General features: G+C 37.6%; 2 protein-coding genes and 1 long non-coding RNA gene across 4 annotated transcripts in view; 2 read left to right on the forward strand and 1 right to left on the reverse strand.

The window, feature by feature from the left end:
• Positions 1 to 10,888, forward strand: part of stk26 (serine/threonine protein kinase 26) — a 35,558-nt gene extending 24,670 nt beyond the window's left edge. The window contains exons 6-12 of the mRNA XM_008435744.3: positions 1,191 to 1,348; positions 7,318 to 7,503; positions 8,589 to 8,731; positions 8,817 to 8,913; positions 9,031 to 9,093; positions 9,887 to 10,014; positions 10,354 to 10,888. Coding sequence (XP_008433966.1) covers positions 1,191 to 1,348; positions 7,318 to 7,503; positions 8,589 to 8,731; positions 8,817 to 8,913; positions 9,031 to 9,093; positions 9,887 to 10,014; positions 10,354 to 10,369 — 791 coding nt within the window. The 3' untranslated portion in view covers positions 10,370 to 10,888. The remainder of the gene's footprint in view (positions 1 to 1,190; positions 1,349 to 7,317; positions 7,504 to 8,588; positions 8,732 to 8,816; positions 8,914 to 9,030; positions 9,094 to 9,886; positions 10,015 to 10,353) is intronic.
• A 1,958-nt stretch (positions 10,889 to 12,846) lies between these two features.
• Positions 12,847 to 26,723, reverse strand: LOC103481235 (FERM domain-containing protein 7). 2 transcript variants are annotated; one of them, XM_081599811.1, is made up of 12 exons: positions 26,397 to 26,723; positions 20,848 to 20,952; positions 20,732 to 20,774; positions 20,047 to 20,125; positions 19,724 to 19,821; positions 19,500 to 19,614; positions 18,873 to 19,020; positions 18,207 to 18,302; positions 17,159 to 17,322; positions 15,733 to 15,801; positions 15,384 to 15,459; positions 12,847 to 14,913 (listed from the first exon to the last, which is right to left on the reverse strand). In XM_081599811.1, exons 1-12 carry the CDS (start codon positions 26,523 to 26,525, stop codon positions 13,717 to 13,719), a joined length of 2,319 nt encoding a protein of 772 aa, XP_081455937.1. In that variant the 5' UTR covers positions 26,526 to 26,723; the 3' UTR covers positions 12,847 to 13,716. The 2 variants fall into 2 exon arrangements, with proteins under 2 accessions (XP_081455937.1, XP_081455938.1); XM_081599812.1 differs by lacking the exons at positions 20,732 to 20,774; positions 26,397 to 26,723 and adding an exon at positions 24,962 to 25,778 and having other exon boundaries at positions 20,047 to 20,103.
• LOC145548815 (uncharacterized) lies at positions 13,261 to 17,425 on the forward strand. The gene is made up of 2 exons (XR_014084810.1): positions 13,261 to 13,353; positions 13,818 to 17,425. It is a non-coding gene; the product is annotated as an uncharacterized LOC145548815 (long non-coding RNA).
• Positions 26,724 to 26,971: the final 248 nt, after the last annotated feature.

Here is a 26,971-nt window from a genome sequence, read left to right on the forward strand (position 1 = left end):
TCCCAGTCTCTCTTCTCAGTGTGTCAGCGCTCGCTATGAAGCCATGTAGCGATAGCTAGCAAAACTACTACTAACCCTGCACACACTCCACAAACTCAAACTAACACACTTATAGTCTAAAAAACTAGTAAAATCCACAGCATCGCTGCGCCCTAGTCTCTTGCCGTATCCACACCCACCAACCCTCGCCTCTCTTCGTGTTTCTCCGTTCTACCTAGCAACAGACCGTCAACAAATTTTCATTGGTTGTTTCGAAATGTGGTACGTTTAGACCCCACAAAATAAGGCGGAAATGATCGATTTTATTTCTGGCTTTATTTTGAAGTAAATAACCACAAAACCAATATAAAAACACCACTTTTATAAAGTTTGAAGTCTGTGCTGTCCAACAGAGTTGAAATGAAAACTTGGCATGCCGTCCGTTATTACGAAGTCTTATAAATGCGTCACATGCTTGTTCGCTCCACATCGGGCACGACTGCATAGGGTTAAACATGACTAACGGTTCATTATAGGAGATGAAATGAGATCAGATTAACTGATGCTTCGTTAGCTTAGCTTCTAAAGAACAAAGAAACTCCGACTAAAGTATAAATATACATAAAGTATACATAAATACAGCATAAAAATTCAATATGAAAATAAAATAAAACAGAAATCCTAAACAAACAATGATTTATTAAAACAATAGAAAATTAAGTCCAATGCACAACAAATTAAAGCTAATTAAAATTTGTTTCTTTTGGTGAAGTTCTTAAGAGATGTTATATCATTCGGTGACTTTTTTTTTTTTTTTTTCAAGCACCGTCCAAAATTTTGTGAAACTTGATCCATTAGGACTAGGCCTGTCGCAATTATCAATAAATCAGTTAATCGCATAATTAATTAAGACAAGGTTTATAATTTCCAGTTGAATAATTTATTGTTTTTCTACCAAAAACTTGATGACAAAAGTCTCAACAAGCCCATTTTTTGAAGGACAATTTTGATTACAGAGACATAATTAATTTTATTTGATGTTTTCTTTTATATTGGATATTTAAAATGTCATTAGCATTATATTACTTGAAAATGGTGTCAAAACAACAATATTGTTTTTTTGCAATGACTTCTGGGAACTTGCTACTGTGACTGTGAAGTAAGTTTTGCTGAAAAGAAAAAAATCCGACGACGTTGACGTTTCTCTGCAGCTGCTAACGTCTTGCTGTCCGAACACGGCGAGGTGAAGCTGGCGGACTTCGGCGTGGCCGGTCAGCTGACCGACACGCAGATCAAGAGGGAAACGTTTGTGGGAACGCCGTTCTGGATGGCGCCGGAGGTCATCCAGCAGTCCGCATACGACTCAAAGGTCAGACACCCCAAACCTTCATCGCCTCAGTGTTTGTTTGGTTTGGATCTTTTTGTAACACTTTATTTAAAGGGTTCTGCATAAGACTGACATGACAAAAACAGGAAGGAGTCGTCATAAATGTTTGACTGTGGTCATGAAGTGCATTTGGTAAATAAACACTTTTAATGCAACTTTGCTTTAAAAGTGTTATTATTACCAAATGACACTTCATGGCCATTCATGGAAACTCCTTCATTACAGGTGTTATATCAGACTTGACACCTTCAAATTAGGTGTTTCCAGTTGTAAATAAAACAAAATATGGTAGCAGTGCCGCCGGCATTCATTAGTTTCAGCAGAAGGCTATTTGCTTAACTTCTGTGTGACATCAGAAGCTGATTGTTTGCCTCACACTGTCGCCTTGTTAACTTTTTTGCACCAACCAGGAAGTTCATTTGAATCTCGGACGCAGCGTTTCGTCCGTTCGGCCCAAACAAAGTTGAGTTTTTGAGCTTTTTCTTTTTTTGAGGTGTGTGTTGAGGGCGTTTCCTGTTTTCTTTTTCACTTAGTTTGCTTGTTGCCGTGGTAACTGCTGCCCTGCGAATCTGCTGCAGTGTGCAGTTCCCTGAGGACGTTTTGCATTATTTCCGAAGCGCTTGCAGTTTTATTTGCATATGGTTGAAAGTACCGACCCCCCCACTCTAAACTCTGTGCCCTTTGACCTCTACCCCCCCACACAAAGAGGTTCCCCTGTTCACTGGGATTCCCTGGCAGCCTCTGAATCCAGCTGACTCAAACATTTTCACCACAGTCGGTCCATCTCAGGATGAAATGCACCAACTGGTTCTGATGAATAGCAGGGTAAATATTGGTTTAGTAATGGCATTACAAAGCAGGATGACGTCTGCAGAGGGTGTGTCCAAACCAGGCAAATCCACCTGGGTGTGTGTGTGTGTGAGTGTGTGTGTGGATCATCATCTCCTGCTGTCTGTGTGTTTTCTGTGCCTAACCTGATGTCTAAAAGCAGTGTCACTTGAAAAACCAATGGAATCCAACACATTTCTAAATTATAAATGTAATATGTGTTACTGAAGATGGAAATGTGTCAATAAATCACATTTACTGTCAGGAAAACGTTATTTGCCACATTTATGTTTCTGATTGGCTACCAGCTCAATTTGCAAGTTGCTTTGCTCCTTAAGCTAGAAATGGAAAAAGACCAAAGGAGGATTCTGCTGCAAAAATCCTAAACTGTGGAGATTAAATAAAATGTGCTGGGTTTAATATAAAAATAGTACATATTTTCTTATGAAAGAATGTGCTAAATGGATGTAATAATTATTGAATAGCGAAGAAAACAATTGTAGAATTCAATATATTTTTAAAATATTTTGTAGTGCGAGTTTGAAAAAGATAATGATGTCATAGTTTAGGAACCTCTGGTTTAAAGAGTAACATTTTATTTTGTTGCCTTTTTTACTATTATTATTTTTTTGCTTTAAATCTTATGCTGTATTTCTGCATTGATTAGAGCGAAGTTGTTTACTTTCCAAAGCACAGGGAGACAAACTGCAACTTGCTGAAATACCATGTAGTTTGGTAATACACTGTTCTGTAAAACTTGAGCTGTCAGAACAAGTTGACAGAAGGAGCAAAACTCTTTCTGCTCAGATTTAATTTTCTGAGCGTGTGCATGCAAGAAGCTTCATCCTGTGTCAGTTTCACGTTGTTGTTGTTGTCCGGTGGACTCGGTTCGATTGTGACATTTGTTACATTTTCAGTTGCTGCGGTTCGCTTTCACACTGCACTGTGTCAACGATCCAAACTAAATGAAAAAGCAGTTCCCCACCTCGCCTGTGGGGGCGCTGCACCAAGTACAACTGAAGGAATCGACACAAAACCGCCGAAGAAGACCAGCGCATATTCCTCCTTCACAAAATGTAAACAAAATGGAGTGGCGTCAGATTTTAGCGGTTGAAGGATTTCTCCATTGACTAGTTTGGACATCGTCTAGTAGCCGCTAACGTTAGCGGCGCTCCGGCAGGCGCGCCGCTAACGCTAGCGGCGCTCCGGCAGGCGCCATTACTGTGAGTTACCGAGTCACGTCCGCAAACCAGACCGTTACAATTCGGGATAAGCAGAAGTTTGTCACCAAAATGGTCGTAGCGTCCTTATTTCTTACCCGATTTAAAGAGAGGACTAAGCAAATGTGTCAGTTTAATTTTACATAATTGGCGCTGTTCAAATTTAACAGACCATGGCTAATATACTTTATGAAATATTTCATCCTATTTGATATCGCCACGTTCTACAGTCATGGCCAAAAGTTTTGAGAATGACACAAATATTATATTTTCACATGATCTGCTGCCCTCTGGTTTTCGTGTGTGTATGTCAGATGTTTTCATTACATACAGAAATACAATTGCAATCATATTATGAGTAACAAAAGCTTTTATTGACAGTTAGAATGAGTTAATGCAGCAAGTCAATATTTGCAGTGTTGACCCCTCTTCTTCAGGACCTCTGCAATTCTCCCTGGCCTGCTCTCAATCAACTTCTGGACCAAATCCTGACTGATAGCAGTCCATTCAGCACAATCAATGCTTACATTTAGTCAGAATTCCTAGGTTTTTGTTTGTCCACCTGTCTCTTGATGATTGACCACACGTTTTCAATGGGATTAAGATCTGGGGAGTTTCCAGGCCATGGACCCAAAATCTCCGTTTTGTTCCCTGAGCCAGTTAGTTATCACCTTTGCTTTATGGCAAGATGCTCCATCATGCTGGAAAAGGCATTGTTCATCACCAAACTGCTCTTGGACGGTTGGGAGAAGTTGCTCTCGGAGGACATTCTGGTACCGTTCTTTATTCATGGCTGTGTTTTTAGGCCAGACTGTGAGAGAGCAGACTCTCTTGGCTGAGAAGCAACCCCACACATGAATGGTTTCAGGATGCTTTACATGAGACAAGACTGGTGGTGGCGCTCACCTCGTCTTCTCCCAACAAGCTGTTTCCCAGATGTCCCAAACAATCGGAAAGGGGATTCATCAGAGAAAATGACTTTACCCCAGTCCTCAGCAGTCCACTCCCTGTACCTTTTGCAGAATATCAGTCTGTTCCTGATGCTTTTCCTGGAGAGAAGTGGTTTCTTTGCTGCCCTCCTTGAGACCAGGCTTTGCTCCAAGAGTCTCCGCCTCACAGTGCGTGCAGATGCACTCACACCTGCCTGCTGCCATTCCTGAGCAAGCCCTGCACTGCTGGTAGCCCGATCCCGCAGCTGAAACACTTTTAAGAGACGGTCCTGGTGCTTGCTGGTCTTTCTTGGGCGCCTTGGAGCCTTTTTGGCAACAATGGAACGAACCTCTCTCCTTGAAGTTCTTGATGATGCGATAGATTGTTGACTGAGGTGCAATCTTTCTAGCTGCTCTTCCCTGTTAGGCCATTTTTGTGCAGTGCAATGATGACTGCACATGTTTCTTTAGAGAAAGAAACAATGATGCCAAGCACCAGCCTCTTTTTAAAGTGTCCAGTGGTGTCATTCTTACTTAATCATGACAGATTGATCTCCAGCCCTGTCCTCATCAACACCCACACCTGTGTTAATGGAGCAATCACTGAAACGATGTTAGCTGGTCCTTTTAGGGCTGCAATGAAGTTGAAATGTGTTTTGGGGGATAAAGTTCATTTCTAGGCAAATATTGACTTTGCAATTAATTGCTGTTAAGCTGATCACTCTTTATAACATTCTGGAGTTTATGCAAATTGCCATTATAAAAACTGAAGCTGTAGACTTTGTAAAAAATTGACATTTGAATCATTCTCAAAACTTTTGGCCATGACTGTACGAACAAATGAGGCAATGAATGCAGTTTTTACTGAAGGTTTAAAAATGACAACAGCTGCAGTGAAAATAACAAAAATAATCCTGCGTGAATTGGCACCTGGTGTGGTCATCGATTTCAAGGCTCAACATGTTCTACATTCAAAGATATATTTTTTATACCTTGGTTGTAAAAAAGTGCTCTCTATCATCTAAACCAGTCTCCTTGTTCGACCTTGAGGCATTTTCATCCACACAACTGCCGTTTACTAGATATTTTGTGTTTTTCCCGACTGTTTTCCTTAAATTAAAGCCATATTTTGGTGTAAAAATCCCAGCATTTTGTTTAACTCTCATTTCTCCCACTTTCTAATGCTCTGGAGGCTTAGTAAGTCAGCTGATTTCCTGCTTGAGTGGTGTTGACGTACCTGATTGAAATTCAGGCTGCTTCATTATAAAAACAAAGCTGGTTGTGAAAGTTGCTTTTGGGCTTTTATTTGGCTGTGCTAGCTCTCTTATTTTTATTTTCTTGCACTCTAAAGGGGAAAATAGTGACATGAGAACATGTCGGCGGAGCTACGCAGGTCATAAAACATTTATAACACCAGATGTTTTGTAAAAACAAAATGGTTAGTGTGTTTTTTTTACTTACAGCTTTGAGTTTCTTGTCTGCTCGGTAAGAAGAATCTAATGTTTAGCTTAGCATTAACTTAATGTTGTTTCTCACCCAAACGCTCACTAATTAGTAGTTAATCTGTAGCAAACTGGTCTGTCTGGTTCTCGGCTGCTTTCAAGCAAAATCTCAACAAAAATAAAATGCATTCATGTCCTGATTTTCTGAAGGTGTTTAAATAATAGTTTTGAGTTTGTTTTGTCCAATTCAGTTAGTTTTAATTAGTTTTTAGAACGTATTTGCCAGTTTTATTAGTAAAATATTGTATTGTTTTTGTTAGTTATGGTAATAGTTTTAGGTTTTTTATACTTTGGTCAATTTTTAGGTGCACAATTCAAAAAGATTAAAGTATTGTGATTGTTTAATAAATACTCAACAGTTAAAAAAAGTCTATATATTAAGTTATTGTTGAACAAAACCTCATTCTGGTGTTTTCGCCAAACTATTGCAGCCGCCATTTTGTGGATGTAGAGTATGGAACGCTGTAATTTGCAGGCAGCTGATGTTAAATGCTTGTGTGAGGAAAAAATCTATTTCACATGAGTTTGAAAGGCTAATAAATGGATTCATAAACACAAAAACGACTGTACTACATCGATAATTTCAGTATTTTTTGTGTTAAATGCACAATATATTTCTGATTGGTTATAATTTTTCTAGATTAATTACCGTTTTTTTTAATTTTATTTTATTTCAGTTAAAAACATTTCTCAGTTTTTGTTAGTTTTAGCTAGCTGTACTAATGTTAGTTTGGACATGTTTGGTGTTCCATACGACACGGCGCCATATGGTGGGCGTGTTTGGTCGTAACAGAGCCGACAGACGGTTGAATCAGACAGTAACCGAGCGACCTGCGGTAACGTGACCCTGGATCAGCTCGCCGGTGTGTGTGATGGTGTCACGGTGTGTGTGAAGGTGTCGTTATGGTGTGTGTGAAGGTGTGTGTTTCTCACCTGCTGTCGAAGCAAGACGAGAAGGCGTGAAATCTAAGAAGCGGATGCTGCAGTTGTTTTTTTCTTTTTGCAGGAGTGGACGTGTGTTTGCGCTGTAATTAAGTTTTGCTTTCGGTGAAACGGTTGTGGTTCCTGTTCAGCATGAAAGTCTGAAATTGATTTTTAATTTGGAAAAAGGCGTGAAAAGTGTAAAGACATGTTTGGATTTCCTGTCGTCATTTCCTCGTTTACGTTGTTCTTCCTTCCTCCTTGTGTCCTTTATGCCTTTCTGTCCTTCCTTCATTTTTCCTTCTTTCCTTCCTTCCTTTATTCCTACCTTCTTTCCTACCTCATTATGCTCCTTGTTTCCTTCCTTTCTTTCTCTCCTTGGCTCCTCCTTCCTTCCAGTTTAATATTTTTGCAGATTACTCCTTTAAAAGCCTCCTGCTGTAGAAACATTTGCCATAAATGTATCGTTTTAAATTTTGAAGTGTTTTCTTTCTGTGAACTCTGTGTGAAGCTTCATGGCGTAACAAACCGACCTCTGCGTCTCCCTGCAGGCGGACATTTGGTCTCTGGGCATCACCGCCATCGAACTCGCCAAAGGAGAGCCTCCGAACTCCGACATGCATCCCATGAGGGTTCTGTTCCACATCCCCAAATCTCCTCCTCCGACTCTGACCGGAGATTTCTCAAAGAGCTTCAAAGATTTCACAGAGTCCTGCCTCAACAAGGACCCGTCCTTTGTAAGTCACACCACACACACACACCGCACACACACTGCACACACACCGCACACACACACACACACACACACACCGCACACACACCGCACACACACGTTTTGCTTCTTATCAGCGTTTAAGGTCCAACTGTTAGAATGGAACAAACTGAATTCAGTGGCCATGTTTGGGGATATTTTACAGCTAATTCATATTTTACAGCAAATTATTAGCTGGAAATAAAATCATAAGTTAATAAAGTTGGTGTTTTAAGTATAATAAAAAACATTATGTTCATATATGTGTTTATTAAATATAACAGGGTATTAAAACCATGCTAAGAAAATAAAAATATTATAAAAAATAGTCATAAAATTACCAGAAAAAAGTCAGAATATTGCAAAAATGAAGTTAAAAAAATGACCAAATTCTTTATTATTTTTTTTACCATAGTAAAGTCAAAATATTATTAGAATAAAATCATAAAAATGAGAGTAAATTTGTAATATTACAAGAATATAGTCTTAAATCATATTATGAGTATAAAGTTAGTTATGAATATAAAGTTAAAATAGCACAAAAATAAAGTTGTAATATCATAAGAATAAACTCATAAGAGAATAATGTCAAAAATAATCAGTAATAGTCATTTTACAACATTAATCCTCTAACATTATGACTTTTGTCTTGTAGTTTTATGACTTTATTCTCATAATTTTGTTTTATTAAATTTTTTTATTATTGTCCCAATATTCTGTCGTAATTAAAATGTGAGTAAATTATGTACAATATGAAAACTTTCAGTTAACATTTAAAGTAACTGAAAGTTGCCTTGAATAACTTTAAATGCATAAAGTTGTACCATTATGCATTAACTGATAATAGTACAGCTTCCTTTTGTGTAATGAGTTTAAATTTGCTGCCATCTAGTGGTTTAAACCTGTAATATCTCTTTTATGATCCTCACAAAACAAGCCTGAACTGGTAAATGAGTTTATTTTGTCCTTTTGTAGCTCTGAAATGAAATACATTTTAGATTTTTTATTTGTATTTATTCCTCTCTAAATTGAAGCGAAGCTTTTATTGGAGTTTGCCGTTTGCCCACGCAGCGTCCCACAGCCAAAGAGCTGCTCAAACACAAGTTCATCGTCAAACACTGCAAGAAGACGTCCTACCTCAGCGAGCTGATCGACAGGTACAGGCGGTGGAGGGAGGAGGGGCACAGCGACAGCAGCTCCGACGACTCAGACAGGTGAGCACTGCAGACAGAAACCTCACTGCTGCTCAAACTGAGAGCTGGAACCCCTCAGGAAGAGTTTGATTGTTTTCATGTGTAGCGAATCCAGCAATAAGGAGAACAACGAGTCGCCGGAGTGGTCGTTCACCACGGTTCGCAAGAAGAAGCCTGAAGGCAGGAAGGTCCTCAATGGAACGGTCAGCTGACTTCACTTTGTTGATTTAGTCTTATGATCATTTCAGTTTTATATCACTCTAAACAGCTCAGTTTTTAGTGGATGAACTTCTGTTTTTCTTTTGTTTTCATCTCTGCAGACCCAGGATCAGCTGAGTAAATCGTCCAGTTTGTCCACACTCATCTCTCCCATCTTCTCTGAGGTTTGTATAAACTCTGTTGGTACAACTTTAAAAAGCTGCATTATTTAACTTTCATTAAAAAAAAAAAACATGTATATTTTCTACATATCTGCCAAAACTGTCACTATGTTGTGACAGCATGCTATGAGATGGACAATCTGAAAAAAACTGAGCTTCTCTGCTAACTAGAAACAACCGATCAGAGCCAGGAGGCGGGACTTAGTGCTGTCAATCATAATGTTGTGGGGCTTTTCAGCCTGCCCCCTTTTTCCCCTTGCTAGGCTACAACTAGCATAGCCTTTTATGGATGCTAAGGCTACTTATCATGGCAAACACTGATGGCAGATTAACAGTTTTTCTGTTGTTTCTCCGCCATTAGCACATTTAGCAGCAAATATATGAGTTTGACAGCGCTAAGACCCGCCTCCTTACACTGGTTGTTTTTTGACTGGTCAGATGTTCTGTAAATTTCATATTTAAAAACCTATCAGGGTTTAGGTTTCTAATTCTTAGATTTCTAAACTAGCTGAGCCAGGCAGCTTGCTAACCACTTTGCTAATGTAGCCTCTTGACCTAGCTAGCTAGTTAAGTACTGTGGCTAAAACATAAAACATGTTAAAGTTTTCATTGGACATTTGTCAGGGTTATGATCTCCAGCTACTTTGGGGAGCTAACTGAAACTAGCCAGTTTGCTAGCCTGTCAAGCTAACTCATATTTGATTTAATTTAGAGAAAGTTAAAAACAGTGGTGCCTACAGAATATTTAATCTTGCTCCAAATGTAAACACTGAAGTGTCTCTCTTGTCTCGTGCAGTTGAAGCTGCAGCACAAGGAGCACTCTGAGCAGCGAGAGGCTATCGAAGAGCTGGAGAGAAACATCCAGATGGCTGAAAAAGTTTGTCCGGGCATCACAGACAGGATGGTCACACACATCATTGCAAGGTACCAAAAATACCTTCACCATAGATTTCATTTATTTTCTGCTTTACTAATTTGCTTTTCTTTTCTAGCATGCTGTCTTTTAGCTGTGTGTTATTCGTGGTTAGCTTGCTCATTTCACAGACTTAGCTTTTTGTTTAGGCATGTGTGATTAAATTGTCTTCTTCATTTCATGGTCTGCAGACGTTTCCCTACCAAACAGGCACTTTTATTACACTCGAGCAAAAAAAAACCTGGGATTTCTTGCTCTAGTGTTCAAGTGTGGTTATGTCACTGCTTAGGACAAACAATTGGAGTTGAAATACTCCAAAGTATTAAAACTATGAAATCTTTCTGTTGCAGGTATACAACAAACTGATAAACTGATAAGTGGATGGATGAATGGATGGATGGATGAGCGGATAAATAAAAGGAAATGAGGAAGAGACTGTCCCTGTAGGGTGACGCTGCTGGATGATGAAAACAGGAGATTTGCGGTGCGATGTCTCCTCCCTGTACACAAACGTCTCATCACACACTAATAATGTAATATATACACTATGTTTTATATATTTACTGCTGCTGGTTAAGGACGTTTCCCCTCTTCCAGTTTAATTTGAAATACAGATGTTTTTATTTGCTAGAAAAGGAGATTGATGGGAAAAACACCATGTGCCTTACTTTTTGTTTATATAATTTTCTAGTTTCAGCTTCTTCATTGATTTCAGTTTCAACAAAACTCCTAGAAATACAACTCAGATGAAGGTTTTTGTCCATCAGCAGTGGTAGCTTCTGTTTTTGTTTCATGACTTGCTTTAAGTTTGTAAATGTCTGTATGTTTGCTCAGTAACACTTGAGACAGATTTTATGCCAATAATAAATTTGCTTTGAGTTCTCAGTAAGGTTGTTTAATTACAGTTCCCTAAACTAAAGTTCAGTCAAAGTCAGAATTGCCCACAATTACGATCATTTTGTCATCGGAGCTGTCCGAAACGTTCAAGAAGGTAAATTTGCAATTTAATTGTATGAATTTTGAAATTTGTAAATATTATGTCCTCCTTTTCCCCTCGGAGAATCAAGTTTAGAAAACCTACCAGGGTTGAAAATCCAGTCATTTTTGGGAGCTAACAGAAACTAGCTGAGCTAGGCAGCTAGCGACATGCTAGCTAGCTAATGTAGCATCTCAAGCTAACTGGTAAATCAGCAAATGCAGGCAAAGTGAAAAGGATTGATGTTTGAAAATATTCTAAAGCAATATTGTTTCATTTTATTTGGCCACTTGAAAGAAGGAGAAAGAAAAAAAAGCAAAGTTGTTGGAGAATAATACACAAAAAGAAATGAAGCTAATTCTACAAAAAAATTCAAACTTTTTGCAAGTTTCATGTCCAGGGAGCATCATATTTAAAAAACTTATTAGGGTTAAAAATCCAGGTGTTTTGGGAGCCAACAGAAACTAGCCGAGCTAGGCAGCTAGTGGCTTGCTAACCAATTTGCTAGATTAGCCTCTTAAGCTAACTAGTAAGTATGTTATTGTAAATAAAGTAAAAATAAGTAGGTACTTCCAATTGGTTTTTATTTTGTTTGTGTTTCTTTGTTTGCACTTCAGGTTGTAAAATAATTATTTTGCTGTAAAACTTTTTGTTGTTCAGAAAGAAACGTCTTCCATAGTCGTGGAAAGTCAGACTTTCGGGATGGACAGTTTGGATCTGTAGACAAATATTGTCAGAAAGTTATATTTTTAAGAAACTGTTTATTCTGTTAAATACTGTCGTGACCTTCTTATGTTCCAGAACCAAAAACTCCAACAGGTGGTTTGATTTGCACGCACTTCTGACTTGATTGTTTTGTAAAAAATATAGATCCTTTATTTCTTGAAAAAAATAGCAACAAAATATCGACTAAAATGTCTTGCAACTTATTTGAAAACGAAAATAATCTTAATTTGACCTTTCAAGCTCTAAAAAGTGATAATAAAAAAAAAACATTTACAAAACCTCCCATGTGTTTTTAATTACTCAAATTAATGGGAGGGTTTAACAATTACCAACGTAATTAAACAATTCCAAATATAAAAATGAATTACAGATTTTGGTTCTGAACCAACTTAAATAAATTCTAACTAAGAAAACTTAATTGTAAAAAACTACAATCCACAAAATTTTGAGAGAATCCTGGGAACTGTAATTAAACATATTACTGACAGTTTGTACCAAAGACACTATAAGACTTGGTCTCTGTACATTTGTTCTTTCTTTTTATATATATACCATAAGGGATTTAACAAAGTTTGTTAAAGGGGGAAATGTAAAATTACAGATGTAAGATTTTACAGTAACAGACTTTTTTTTTTGTAGCAGGACTTTAGAGTTTTATGAATAAATATTTAAGCTTGATTGAAAAAAAAAACAACCTTTCACCTCTTTTTGTTTTAAAGGTTTATAAAGTGTCTTGACTGTCTTAATACAATTAATGGGTTTTTACTTTATAGATTTTAAGATCGCTGACAGAGTTTTGGATTCAAGCAAGTCAAATTTACACAAATCCAAAATTTAATAATATAATATACAACCACGGTTATTTTTATTTAATAGACGTAGATCAATACTGTGAAATTTACCAGTCTGAAGAGGAAAAACGTAACTGCAGCAACCATCAAGGATTTCTTTTTGTCAACTGTTGCAGCACAAATACTTAACTTTAATCTTTCCCAGATTCTTATTTTATATTTTTGCAAAATAAACTGATGTTTGATAACTTGATCTTGAAAACTGCCAACTCCTTGAATCAGCTACAAACCACTTTTAGAAACCAGATTCATCACAACTGTAATCAACAAAATCAATCAACAAAAGAAAAAAATGATCAAAACTCGAGCTTTTACTTAATTATTGAATATATTGAATCAAACAATTACTAAACATCAGTCGTTTCTAAGTGTCACTAAACAAGGCAACAATGCATTTTGTTTCCACCTTAACATTTATCACATTTATTAGCTGCGTTTCCATTACAAATGAGCGCAAATCTTTGTCTACGTTACGTTAATGTTAAAACCACGCGTGAATACGCGAGATCACGCGATAAGTCTTTAAAAATCATGGCAGTTACGGATGTAAACGGTTACATGAGATATTCGTAATCCAGCCGTGGTGCTAGCGTTAGCATTAGCATTCAGACGTTGGAGCGGCTACACTTTGCGCCGTTTTGGGGAAATTATAGTCGGCCATTTTACAGAAGGGCTACGGATTCAACATGGCACACAACTTTTTATGGGTTTTGCGGTTATGTGAGAGCTGAAGATGGAGTCGGCTAAAAGTTGTCCCAAAAATACAAACCACGAAGAAGAATGCTTCCTGGGCAGAGGTGGGTAGCCAAATATACTCAAGTAAGAGTAGCGCTGCTTCAACGTATTTTTACTCAAGTAAAAGTGAAAAATAAGCTGTTCAAGAAATTATTAATTTGTATTTGTATCAATCATTTAATATTTAAAAATTACATCAACAGCTGGACTAAAATATACAATTAAGTGGAAATTTTCATATTTTAAGGGCCAAACTGACAATATTTCATATAAGTGTTCCATTAAGCAAATTTACTTTCGTAATTTCAATTTGCACAATTCCATGGTTAATGGAAACGCAGCTAGTGTCTTCAATACAATCCACAGTTGATGTGTATGAAAATACAACCTGCAGGGTGAGACTTTGATCTCATCTGTCTCTCATTTCAGAGAGAGACTTGCGTGACCTTAGCTTGGGTTTTTGCCTTCTCTCCTTCGCTGGTCTGTCTCTTGTCCTGTTCAACCTCAACCTTGGGTTCTTTTTTAGCGACAGCCTCTTCCTCCTCCTCATCCTCCTCGTCCAGCTGAAGACTTCCGGAGGAAAACCTCATCCTGGCCAACCCGGCGGACCCCACCATCTTCCCCAGCTGATGAGGTGGGCAGTAGTACGGGTAGAAAACCTCTGGATCGGAGTCGCTGTAGCTTCTTGCGGCACCGCCGATCATGCACATGGAGGCGGGCCGATCAGGCAGCGGCGAAGAGTTGAGCGGTAGGTAAGTGGGTCTGGAGGGCCGTGTAAGGTGAGGATAGTAACCCAAGGGTCTGAACTCAGAGGCGGGGTTAAAGGCCGGGTTTGCGCTCCTGGATAGGTGAAACTTGACATCCGGTTGGCTGGCAACGCGGCGAGGTAACCCAGGCAAGAAGTTGGAGTCGTCACTGTAATGCCCCGCCTCCGTGTGTCCGACACCCAATAGCCTCCCTCCATTGCTTCCTGTTTGGTAGACCCGTGCCAGTCCAAGACCTCCTGATCCACAAGGGCGAAAGTTCCTCCTAATTGGCGATATGGATGGCGAATCGTGGGCTAAGGGGTAGAAAGCCGGCCGCGAGACGCCGGCATCCATTGGCATATAGTCCCGCCTCGCTACCTGCGGGAAACGCTCCAGCGACGAAATGGCGACATAGTCAGACAAGTAGTGGTGTCGGTTTAGAGGCGAGGGCGCAACGAAGGGAAACGAAGGGAGGACGGGGTGGTACTGGTAGGCAGGGGAGTTGGGGTAGAGAAGAACCAGCTGCTGAGCGGCATCTGGATGTGGCTGCGGGTTGGGCCGGCGCCGTGAGCGGTTGGCGTAGACCCCCGCTAGCCTTTGAGCTTGTCGATGCGCCCTCGTCTCCTCCATTAAAGACACGGAGGACGATCTGAACTTCGGCGAAGTGGTCGACTGGTGGAGCGACAGAGAGAGCGGGGTGACTTGAGCGAGGGAGTGTGGCCTCTGATTGACCTCAACAGATGATTGGCTGCGTTTAGCCCCTCCCTCGCTGAGGTCTGCGTTATTTAGACGTCGCCGGCGTACGTCCATTTCATCGTTACTGTGAACCGCCAGAGCCCGAGTGGTCCGAGGAAACGGGCGTGTCTGTTCGTATACCTGGGGAGGCAAAACACAACTTAACTGAGCTTTATACCCACTTGTTATCATTAGTTATTCTAAAGTAATTCCTTAAAATTGGGGAAACAGTACTATTTATTTCACTTTCAACAAGACAATCTGCTAATGCCACTAGAACTTTTTCATCAGTATTAAGGAAAACAAGCTCCTCTACCTTGCTAAAAAGTTACTTTTTAGTTTTGTCTTATTTCAAGTGTGCTAAAATATAATCTCTAGAAACTAGACCAAAAATACTTGGTGACGTCTACGTTCTCCTGCGCATGCGAGTCGCACAGAAGTCGGATTCCGGTCGCATTTAATAAGTAGCATCAACGACCACACACAAATCAATTAAGCATCAAGACCTGCTGTGTGAACGTAGAACGTCTTTTGTTTAACTTTTTCTGTTTATCATTTTACTATTAACGTCTCATAAAGTTGTGATATAATAAAGATTAAAGTCAGGTCACCTCTTTGGAAACCTCAGTGAGGAGATCCGGAGAAGATCGACACTGTCTGGGGTCATAGTCCGACTGACCGTGGGTTCTGGACATTCAACAAAAAACAAAAGTGATTTTTTTTTTTTTAAATCCCTTTTTCTTCACTGCCATGTGAAATGCTGAGCAAAAATATTTCATAATAACATTCATTTATTTTATAAATCTGCTTTTTTAAGTTACTATACAAATGTTTTTATTACTTTTAAAGTATTTTCTATGAGAAGGATCATCCAAATTTAAAATTCAGAAAAAGTAAACCTTACTTTTGAGGAAAAGTCATGTAAATATATATTTATATTTTTTTCTGATTGATTTTCACCTTTCAAAGCGTGACGGTTTCTTTTCTCCGGATCCCATACATTCCAGCAGCTGCTTCTGGGTTCTTCCACTGAAAGGTAGCAAAAAAATAAAAATAAAATATTGGTCATTATCAGTTGCACAGGTGCCTCAGGTGTACTTCACAATTTCAATAACCTTACATTAACTCTTCTGTGACCATGGTTATTTTGTTTTTATTACTTTAACTGGGTTGACCAGATCCATGAGACATGGTCAGGGTATATATGTATTTTGTTTAATTGTAAATGTTTCTGATTTTCTTCATCCCTTTCATCTGTTTCTTAATCTAAATGGATAAATCTGTGATCCTTCAACATTTCTTCTGCAATCTCAGAATATTTCTGAATGCTGTTTCATTGTAACCGTTCTTTAATATTTGATCGTTTTAGATTTCTTAATTCTGCAATCACATTAATTTGATTTCATATTGTTTTCCACTAGGTGGAGCTGTTTGTTTAAACACTATAAATGTACCAATCCATCAGCGATGCACTGTGACAACACAAAATGTTACCAATCATTTTTAAACTAGTTTCTTATTGAAATGTCTTGGTGTACTCAAAATAAGGCAAAACTAATTTAAAAGCAACTTTTCAGCAAGATATACGAGCTTGTTTTAAGTAGATAATTCTTAAATATAGATTATAAATAAGTACTAGTTCCACTGGCAGTCTTTTCCACTTATAATGGGAAAAGTGGAAAAGACTGGATTTCCAAATGTTCACTTATAACTAAAATTATAAGTGAGAATTTGCCTGTGGAATTGGTCCTTATTTTTAATATAATCAAGAATTATTGACTAAAAATGAGCTCAAATATCTTGTTGAAGAGTTAATTTTAAGTTGGTTTTGTAACTGCATGAATGAGAAACTAGGTAAAAATACATGGTGAGATTTTATGATTTTGCAGTGCTGATTAAAAAGAAAAATGAACTATTGATGTACTGACTTTAAATTACATCTTTTGAACAAAAAGATGAAATATTACTCATTTTAAGAATTTTCTAGATTCAGACTACTAGAAAAATCTGATTAGCAAATATTGATGAGGGGGAAAAAAATCCACTTTCATTGGGATTTTTCTGAAAAATAAAATAACTTTAACTGTTAAACTGGTATTTAAAAGGCTTAAAATAGAACAAATTCACAAAAATTTGCAAGGTATTCAAAGAAATGAAAATAGTGATGGTATTTATAAAAAACAACAACTTAATACTGAATATTAAATTAACAATCTTAAAAATAGACATTTTTGTGTCCAAAGGACCAAAAAGGTTAAATTATTATTACGTATTTTATATATGAACAACACTGACACCACCAGTCTATCACCTGACAGGAAGTCCAGTTGAGTTCTGTTCAAACATGTGGGATTACCTGGATCCATGACGGTTTACACTGGTGTACCTGTATCTGAATCTGGAGCCTTTGCAGGACAGCAGGGTTTTGTGAATGGGCTTCGGTTCCTCTGCCAGCTTGAAGAAAGCGTGATACTCCACACACATCTTCCAGAACGATTTACAAACATCGCGGCTCGCCATGGCGAACTCCAGCGTGTCCTTACAGGAAGCCTGCATGGACGGGAGACATTGCTTTGATAAATCAAACATTAAATAACTACTTTAACTCTGAAATCCCTCAAAAACATAAATATTCCATCAAGATTTTAGTTGATTCCAGTGTCGTCATTTATAGTTTGTGCCACCTGGGTTGTTGTTCAGTGATGTTCTCAGCATCTAGGAAGTTGACTCTACAGAAGAACTGCAAACATCCAAAACACCCAGCATGTGTTGGCATTAAGCCAGTAACTGTCAGTAATGGGGTGACGGTAGTTTGATAGTATCCAACAATCAGTCAACACTAGGACTGAAGTGCAGCAAACAAAATCTCATCAAGTAAATTGGGTTTAGTTTCTTGTGCAAATATCTCATTACAAAACTAGCTGTCATTATTGTGCTAATGCAGAAAAAACACGATTTTGCATTTGCAGAGTTTCATTAAATAAGAAACTAAACCAAAATCACACGTGGAACAGTTTGTTCATGTGATCAGTCGTTTAAAAAACGCCACACCATCAGCCTCCAGCTACATCCTGTCTTCCTCTTTGTCGTTTCTGTCAGTAGTAACATCCATGTGTTGGTCACATGACTTGTGTGATGCGAAAAATGTTTTTCCATTGCAATTTTGCAAAATGTATAAATTTTGATGCAGCCGAAAAACCTCCTCATACTGGCATAAAAACCTGTCGTGTTTCTCCTGAATCCAAACAGGTGGCCACCATTGCTGCCAGTTTCCAACATGCTGTTTCCTCGCAAATGTCAGTCTTTAGTCTACATATCTACATCACTTTCACATAGGAACATTTTTAAAGAGATTAGCGTAATGTTCAGCTCTTCCTGAAGACAATCATAACCTGAAAAGCACTAGAAAAATTACACATACAGAAGGTTCTCACCCCAACTCTGTCGTGAAGTTTAATGAGGAAATGTTTGCGTTTGAAGCTCAGTTTGCGGATCTTTGCCCAGCTGAATGTGTTGATTTTGGTGTTTCCCTGCAAAAAAATGAAAAACAAACAAATATCCGCATAACTACACATCAATTTATGATCAAAGATGTTTTGATGTCATTTAAAGCCATTTCATGTATTGTTTTAGTCAGAAATGTTTGTTTTCTGCCCAAGCAGCAGAAAACGGTGCATCATTTTCAAGTGGAAGAATAGTTATTGAATAATTATCTGAAAAGTGTGGCCTGCATTTGTATTTAGCCCCCTTGTACACCCATAAATAAAACACATTACAACCAATTGCCTTCAGATGCCATGCAAGAGTAAACAGAGTCCGACCGTGCACAATAGTTTGTAATCTCACAAAATAATAAAAACTTCCAGGAATATAAAAACTTTTCCAAAGTCTTGTGTTTTATTAGTTATTACCAAGTATTTTAAAGTCTATGTTTACCTGTTTGTGGCACTAAATAATTCAATCAACTGCTTACTTTGCAAGATATTCAACAAATTCTTCTTCATAACGAGATAAAATAATCCCTTCGTGGTAGGCTCTGACTTTATGAAGACGTAGTTTAATTGAATGTTGAGATATTTTGAAAACCGCTAAGCGTTTACCTGAAAGACCAGCACTCCGGAGTGAGTGACGGCCAGGTTGATCCTCATTCCCTCCCCGTCGTTGGCGGCGTGCGGCCGGATGCCGTACATGTCCAGCTTCCTGGCCACCTCCAGCAGCTGGACGTCCGACTCTGCAGGAGAGGCTCCTCTAAGGACAGGAACAAACAAAAACAGCACATTATATTAGGAATGAAAAAGTTTCATTTTTTAAGTTAAAATTTTTTTCAAAATTATAAATTTTGAAAAGCTCTGCTCTTTATATTTGATTTAGCATCAATACAGTGAAGGGTGGATCTGTTTAGTATTTTTTAAATTAATTGCTTAGTAATTTGATAGCAAAAAATAATGGAGTTTAATCCCGGTGAAGCTAAAATTATGCTACTTGAAGAGTTCTGAGTATAAAAAGATTTTATTTTAAATGCAAAATTTATATTTTTTTTGTCCAATTTTGGCATAATTACTTTTTTGATGGCTTTTTTTTCCAGACTATTCTCCAGTTGATTAATCATTTAATCACGATTAATCTGATTAATCATTTCAGGCATAATGTCAGTATTGTGTTTTTGGAAATGATTTTGTCCAGGAAAATTACATTTTAGAGTAGATTGATATCCTGCTTCTTTATACCTGTGTCTTTTGTGAAGCTTGATTATTTTGTGGTCCAGATACTCCTGGTTAGGGACGTAGTGCTTCATCTCCAGGTGCTGATAATCCAGATCCTCATCATAATCCCCTATTTCTGCTGTAAAACAAAGAGACGCTCTTCTTCCTATGTTGACTGAATCCATTCTAAGGATAAGATTTTCTGTGAATAATTAAAGTTTGCTTCAGTTTGTGCTTTTCATGCTTACATTGTAGTATGTGTGAAACCAGCAGGGCGGCGCTGTTGTCATTACATGTCAGACTACCGTTGGACAAATCCTGCTTGATCTGTAAGGCAAAAAGATACCTGCGCATACAAAGCAGTTAACCAGGTGGGAGCTGCATTTTGAATTTGTTCACTGTAAGCATTTTATATTGTTTATAAAATGCTTGCTAGCATAAGAGAGACCTCACACATGTACAGTATATGGATACAATGGAGAGCTAACCATAACCTGAGTCATAGCTATTTAAGAAGGTTGAATTGCTGCTAATGTTCATAATTTTAACTTCCTGTTGATTCAGACTGTACCTGGTAAGGCCTCTCTTTAGTTGCCCAGGGTCTGGTGGGAAGAACTTGACTATAAACCTAAAGAATAAGTCATTGGTGTCTGAGAAATAACAAAAAAGAGAGAGAAAATGTATTACTTTTGCTAAATTTGCTGTTGAAATAACAAGCATTGCTAATGTGAGCAAAATTAAACTGGCATTTCCTAATTTTTTTTAATTCATAACCATATTGTGTGTGGTAAAAGGCCACTTATTGTAGGACTAGCCAAAGCATCAATCAAAATGCTGTAGCTTAGAAGCTAACTCTGCGCTAATGGCTAGCTAGCTGTATGGAGAACAAAAAACCAAAATTATCAAAAATATTCTTTAATTTATTTGTTTACTTGTTGTAACCTTGCCCTTGATATTTCTTCCCAGGATTTCATATAACTTCACCAACTGAAATGACATGCTACAAGCTAGCTAGCCAGTTAGCTAGCTGCTTTAGAAAATAAAAAGCTGTTTACAACTCTTTCTAGTCATATTTACTGTGGAATCTGACTATACAATTAACAATAGAAATGCCTTAAAATGTATTTTCTCTAAAACTTCACAATCTGCTTTTAATTTTGCTGAAACTGGATGACTAGTTATTTTTATGTTCCTGAAGTGCTAAAATTAGCTCTAATGCCCCCAGTGGTCTCAAACATGAAGAGAAAATGACTTACATTTAATCTGTTTGACTAAAGGTTTTAGCAGTTCCAACCAAACCTGCAACAGAAACTTATTCAGAGACTCAACAGCATCTAAAATGTTTGGGTCTGTGTTAGTTTGTGTTTCTTACATAATGGCCACTGTGGTGTCTGAACTCCAGTCCAAAGTATTCCTTCTCAAGCAGCTTCAGATGTCCACAAACTTTGTTGAAAAAATCTCCACCTAAAACATTTTGCTGTCAAAAGAAGTGCAGAAGTTAAAATGAGTGTTAGAGAGAAGGGGAATAATTGGGCTTCTCATAATTGAGAAGTTTTTTTAATGGGTGTTTTGGTGAAATATACCAACTTTAATTATCAGGCCTTAATGCGTGATGAGAGTTTATAATATGTTTGTAGCAGTTAATTGAGAGAAAATATGGATATTTGTTTTTAAAAATAATATGAATTTATCAAAACGATAAATCAAAATTCTTATGATAAATGATATGATAAATTGAAAACAGCCTAAATCAATAATAGATGGAAAAACAATATTTCATCAAGTATAGAGGGCTAAGATAAATTTAAAATATTACTGGTGTGATTGTCATTTTAGTCTGTTTTCTGATGCTTGTTCTGATTATTTCATTTAGCTTTTTTTTTTTTTTTTTTACTGTTTTGACAGTTTTGTATAGCAATTTCTGTTTTTTTTTTTGTTTTTCATCTAAAGTGTCTCAAATGTGAGACACTGCATTTTCTTTATATTTTAAAATATATTTTTTGTAATTATGTACAGGGCTTTGTAATTTTGCCATATTACATTTTTAACAGTTATAATCATTAATGTTGTGCATTTTAGTTGCGAAGACAACTGTAAGTCAATATTTTGTGCAGATCCGGTTCTTCCAAATTGCTGCAGAATATATTATTTATTAAGCAAATGGGGCTTTTAGTTATCAAATTTACTCCAGTTTTATCCTGGATGGCTTGGATTTTTAACACCTCTTTTCAGCCAAAAAAATAGACTCTTCACAGTTGAGTTTAACTTTTTAAATGCATTTTTTTCTGCTTGTGTTACATCTGCACATCTATATTTTGCCTAAATATAAAAGCCATGTTTGTGCATTGTTCACTTTCTCCAGCAGCCGAGGTTTATTTTAGTTTTCTCTGGCTGCTGCATGGTGTTTAACTCTGCAGAGTGGCTCACTGGAAGACCTTCATTAACTTGTCTTGGAGGAGGAGGAGGAGGAAGAGGAAGAGTTGCTGCTGATTATAGAGAGATCAGAGGACAAAGTGATGATTACTGGAAACAAATGACCAGCCTCGGAGCAGTTGGTGACAGGAACAACGTTACATGACGTGTAAGATGGGAAATCATCTGTAGAGCATTTGCTAATTTGTACTCTCAGGTTTTACTCATGTAAAACACTACAACAAAATAGATTTGGACAATTTTCCCCTCAAATCTGCTGCACAGTTTAGGTAGGTTGTACAAGCACAATAAAACGTACTGTCCTTTAGTTAGCCTTGTTTTTTTAAACATCCAGGGAAAAGTTGCTCATAAACAGATTGGTCATGTCCATTTATTAAACTTTGCTAAATGCAGCAAGACTATTTTCATGCTTTTATAGGTGGAAATAAAAACCCAAACCATTTTTGTTTTGTTAGCATAATTAGTTAGCAGCTAGCTACAGTAAAGCGCTTTATTTTTGAAAATGTATAAAGCATAAACTATTAAGATATCTGTTTATTTGCAGGGTGTTTATATAAAGTAGTTTTTACAAATGAAATGTTACTTGAATCATATAAGTGTTCCAGTAGTAGGGTAAACAACAGCAACGTAGCGGTTAGCTAGTACGGCTAGCAGCATGCTAGCAAGGCCTGATTATGATATTGGGGTGACGGGGTAGGGTTAGAGCTGTTTCCTGATAAGTTCTGTCATTTACCAGCCCTTTACCAATGTGTACAGATGTTTTTATGTTTTGTATTTTGACAATAAAAGTGATTTAATAGATTGTTTTACTTTTTTATTGGGAAAATCCTACTGACATTTGGATGTTGACATAATTTTGCTTGAACGTTTTCAATATTTAGTACCAGTGGACTATTCAGAACAGGTTGTATTACATTCACATAATTATCCATTTAAAAAAAATTGAGATATAACATGATATAAAAGAAGTCAGACGCCATAAATGCAAAATAATTTTTGGTATCGTCCAAAAATCTTTATTTTTTCTAATGGTTTCTGAGACAATAAAAAGCTGCCATCCATAAGAAGATCTCCCATACATGTAACATAGCTTGCTAATGTTCTTTACATCAATCTGCCTTTTTTTCCTTTTCATCCTGTCTGATCATTAATTGTGTTTTTGCCCTGGAGGTCGAAGGATCGGGGTCAGAGGAAAAAACCTGTTTCCTCTCGTCTAACACGCACATCTCTGAGGTAAGCTGATTCTAAGAACCGTCTCTGACATCACAAACCTGATTCTAAGCTCACATTTAAAACGGTTAAAGGTTATTGAAGGAGCAGTGGTCTTACAACTCTTGCAGTTCAAACTAGTAATTAGAACAACAGAAAATAAGCTGCATCTCCAGTTCCACTTTCTGGACGTGTGTTTTGCTCTCATTATCCTCTTTATACATGTGACAAGGTTTTATTTTAAAAATATTATAGATGTTAAGTTTGTCAAAATTGGTTTATTTATGCTTCAGATTCATTTTATTTAGTCAAATGGCTATTTCTACTGACATTTATTGGTGTAAAAGTTGTGCTGCGCTGCTCTTGACGGTTGGTGGTTACCATAGCAACCAGTAACCGACAGCTCCTCCCCCTTTTCTGTTGCCGTCTGTAACACTGTGTTTTCTTTAAAAGTGCTATATTTTAACACATTTTAGACAAACGGCATTTATATTCAGGGATTTGTTTGTAATTTAGTCATGTCATTTTTAACAGTTATAATTAATGTTAATTTTAGCTGGTCAATTTTATAACCATTAACTGTCGTCACCTGCTCAGCTGTTGCTTTGTAGTTTGTTTAGGGTTATTTATTGTGTTTGATTTATTGTAACGGGGCAGAAGCTGTTGGTTAACAACCAACTTGATTTTCTCTCTTGGCGTAAATTCAGTGCGTCTGTTGTGAAGTCGGCCATGTTGGAGCTCAGACAAACAAAGACGGGTTGCAAACACATAACCTGTGTTTATCACTGTTTTATTTTTACTTCTCGTCATCCACCCATTCTTCTTCTGCTGTTTGGTTTTCCCTCATCCCTCTCGCCTCCTATCATTAAGCCTGTACTGATGTCCCAGAGGTCGTGGTAAATGGAGCTGCTTTGCAAACACAACACTGCGAGCTGAAACGGATACACACTCTTGAGAATCTGGATCTAAAACTGCACTGCTGCCTCGCAGGCGACGCCGCTGGTTTTAAAAACATACACGCTGTTTACTCCTCATCAGTGGTGGAGAAAGTACTCAAAAAATGTACTAAAGTAGAAGTAAAACTACCACATTAACATTTGTACTTGAGTAAAAGTAAAAAACTACTGGCTTTTTAAAATACTTAAGTATTAAAAGTAAAAGTACTTGCTGAATGGATTACCTAATCACTAATATCATTAAGTGAACCGATCGTATTTCATTTTAATACATCAGAAATGTGCCATTTTAATGAACAGTGCCACAGATAAAGCATGTTTTTATTGAGTTTACTCTGTAACATAGTTTAGACTTAGATATGTGATTCTATGCATCATAATTTCATGGATGGAAACATCTTGTCTCCTGTCCTAACATAGCATAAACTTCACTTTTTTTTGCTTCTAGTGGCATTTATTTTTAAAGAAATCCAACATAAAGGGGATGGAAAGAAGGTGGGTGGGAGAGGACAGGCAACCAAGGAGCCAGTAGCAGAGTTGTAGTCAAGACCACCAACCCAAGACCAAGTCAAGACCAGCACCCCGCACTACATGACACAAAAATTAAGTTTTACCTATCAAAATTGCTTCTGAAATTGATCTGAAAGATCCACATTCCCATAAAAAAAATTGATATTAAATACTTGGAGCTTAAATAAATTTAATCAGTAAAGATCCGTCCAGAAGAATCGGATCGTTCCTGAATGTCATATCACTATATTGCACTTTGGTCACAGCGTTGTCCCATATATGCAACACCTCAGTCAACACCTCCACACTTTTTTTCATGGCAGATGCAACGTGTCTCTGTACAGCTAGCTTTGCTAGCAACACGTCCACATAGCTTACCTTTCTTTAAGCTTTCCTTCCAAGTGGCTAAAAGTTGGACGAAGTCCCACCGTCTGTGAAAGCGAAGCGCTGCTGATTTTACATGTCGCCATATCAATTTATGCAGCGCTATTATATTACTGACGATTAGACAGACATCTTCTCCCGCTCAGAGGAAACCACTGCGCATGTCTGGAGCTCCGCGTGCGAGTAAAGGTGGAGCCGATGGGTGACAACAGACACTAAGTCACGTTATTGCTTGAATTTTACGGCGCCACCATAAGTCTCTGAACTTCACATTTTAACAGAAAAAAAGAGCAACGCGACTTGGATGTAAGGAGTAACGCGACAGTTTTGTAGAAATGTAGTGAAGTAGAAAGTACAGGTACTTACTGTAAAATGTAGTGGAGTAAAAGTAGAAAGTATCATTATTAAATCTACTTAAGTAAAGTGCAGATACACGAAAATTGTACTTCCCACCACTCCTCCTCATCCCCTGGCCTGGATCATATGGGCTGGATGAAAGCCGACCAGGCATCAGGTGGCTACAAGAGTACAGGAAGTCATCACTTGATCCCTTTTCTGATTGAATGTCTAACTTTATTCCCTCTCAAGCTGTTTTTAACTTTTTGCTAATGCTCATCTGGCAGCTCTGCTTTATATAACCTGAATATGCTGTGGTGCGTATCAGAGCTAGCACCTAAGGGAGTAATGTGGGAGGGAACGCTTAAGGTCTTGGATGGTTACCATGGAGACGGAACGCATGCTGTAGGAGCAACATTGCTGACCAAAGAGCTAAATACACTAAATAATCCTGTTGCTTAAGTAATCAAACAACAGCTAACAGCCGACATTTAAAGGAAAAATCTACATTAAAATTGTATTTATTTATTTTATCATTTTATAAATACGTGTGTGGAATTTTCGCCCTCGTGTATTTATTTTGACAACGAAAACATATATTTTGCAGAAACTAGGGCTGCAATAGATATTATTTTAGTAACTGATTATTTTATATCTTACTCTGATGATTTGATTAATAAGTTAAAAAAATTGACGCATTCTTCACATTTTTCATTTAACCTCTTAAGCCTTTTTTTATACATTACTGGAAATAAATTTAAAAAAATGCAAATTCCTTTATTAAAATGCAAAAACACAGCAGTGACTCGTTTACTTCTAACATCAATCTTTCTACTTTAGAAGTACTTATCTGATGCAGAGAAGCTATTAATTAATGGGTTTCATCAGTACATTCTTGTATAATCGGCCCTTGAAAACATTTATGATCTTAATATGACCCAAAATTTAATTTAGTTTGGCACTGCTGGTTTAAATTGTAGAAAAAATCATCCTGATTTAATTTTTCAACCCATTATTTTTTTTTAAAAAAACAAAAGAAAAATATATAAAAGTTATTACAGAGCTGAAACACATGAGGGTATTTAGTGTTTACCTCCACCTCGAACGTGCGCTCGCTGTCGTCCAGGAAGATCACGCGCAGCCGGAGTTTGGTCTCCTTGGAGACCCGCGGCTTGGTCGCGAGACCTCCCAGAGTTCGAGTCCGCCGATGTCGGTCTCCCATCGTCCGATTTTCTCAGGACAAACACAAACTACGACAGTAAATCCATCTTCACGAGAGTGAAAGAGAAAGGCTTCACGCGCTCCTCTTCACCCTCGTCATCCTCGCGGCTGCTGAAGCTGCTGTGCGAGCGAGCGCGCGCTGTCCGGATGCGTCATGGCACGCGGCAGATGTTGTCCTGAGCCGCTGATCAGAGTCTGAAGAGCCTCTGAGAGCCTCCTCCTGTGGCGCCCTGAAAATCAGACTTTACGGGAAAAAAACGTAAACTTTGCACCGCAAAATGAACTTTTAGTTTAAATGTAAATTTATAAGAATAACCCATTTACCCCCTATAATTTAAATCAGTAAATATATTTAAACCCGAACTAAGACAGCCATTAGCCTATTTCTTTCATTGATTTTTATAGATATTTATCGTTTTTGACATGTTCCATATTTATTCTCCACCA

Source organism: Poecilia reticulata, chromosome 18, assembly GCF_904066995.2.
Source record: "Poecilia reticulata chromosome 18, P_reticulata-male-v2, whole genome shotgun sequence".
Taxonomy (NCBI): Eukaryota; Metazoa; Chordata; class Actinopteri; order Cyprinodontiformes; family Poeciliidae; genus Poecilia; species Poecilia reticulata.

What these genes read in the sequence shown, in the direction of transcription:
- LOC103481235 (XM_081599811.1), bottom strand. Translation starts at nt 26,525, where the DNA reads ATGGGAGACCGACATCGGCGGACTCGAACTCTGGGAGGTCTCGCGACC. An exon ending in GGCTCCAGATTCAGATACAG is followed by an intron (nt 15,802 to 17,158) that starts GTACACCAGTGT and finishes GCTACCTTTCAG; the next exon opens with TGGAAGAACCCAGAAGCAGC. An exon ending in TCACTGAGGTTTCCAAAGAG is followed by an intron (nt 14,914 to 15,383) that starts GTGACCTGACTT and finishes TTGCCTCCCCAG; the next exon opens with GTATACGAACAGACACGCCC.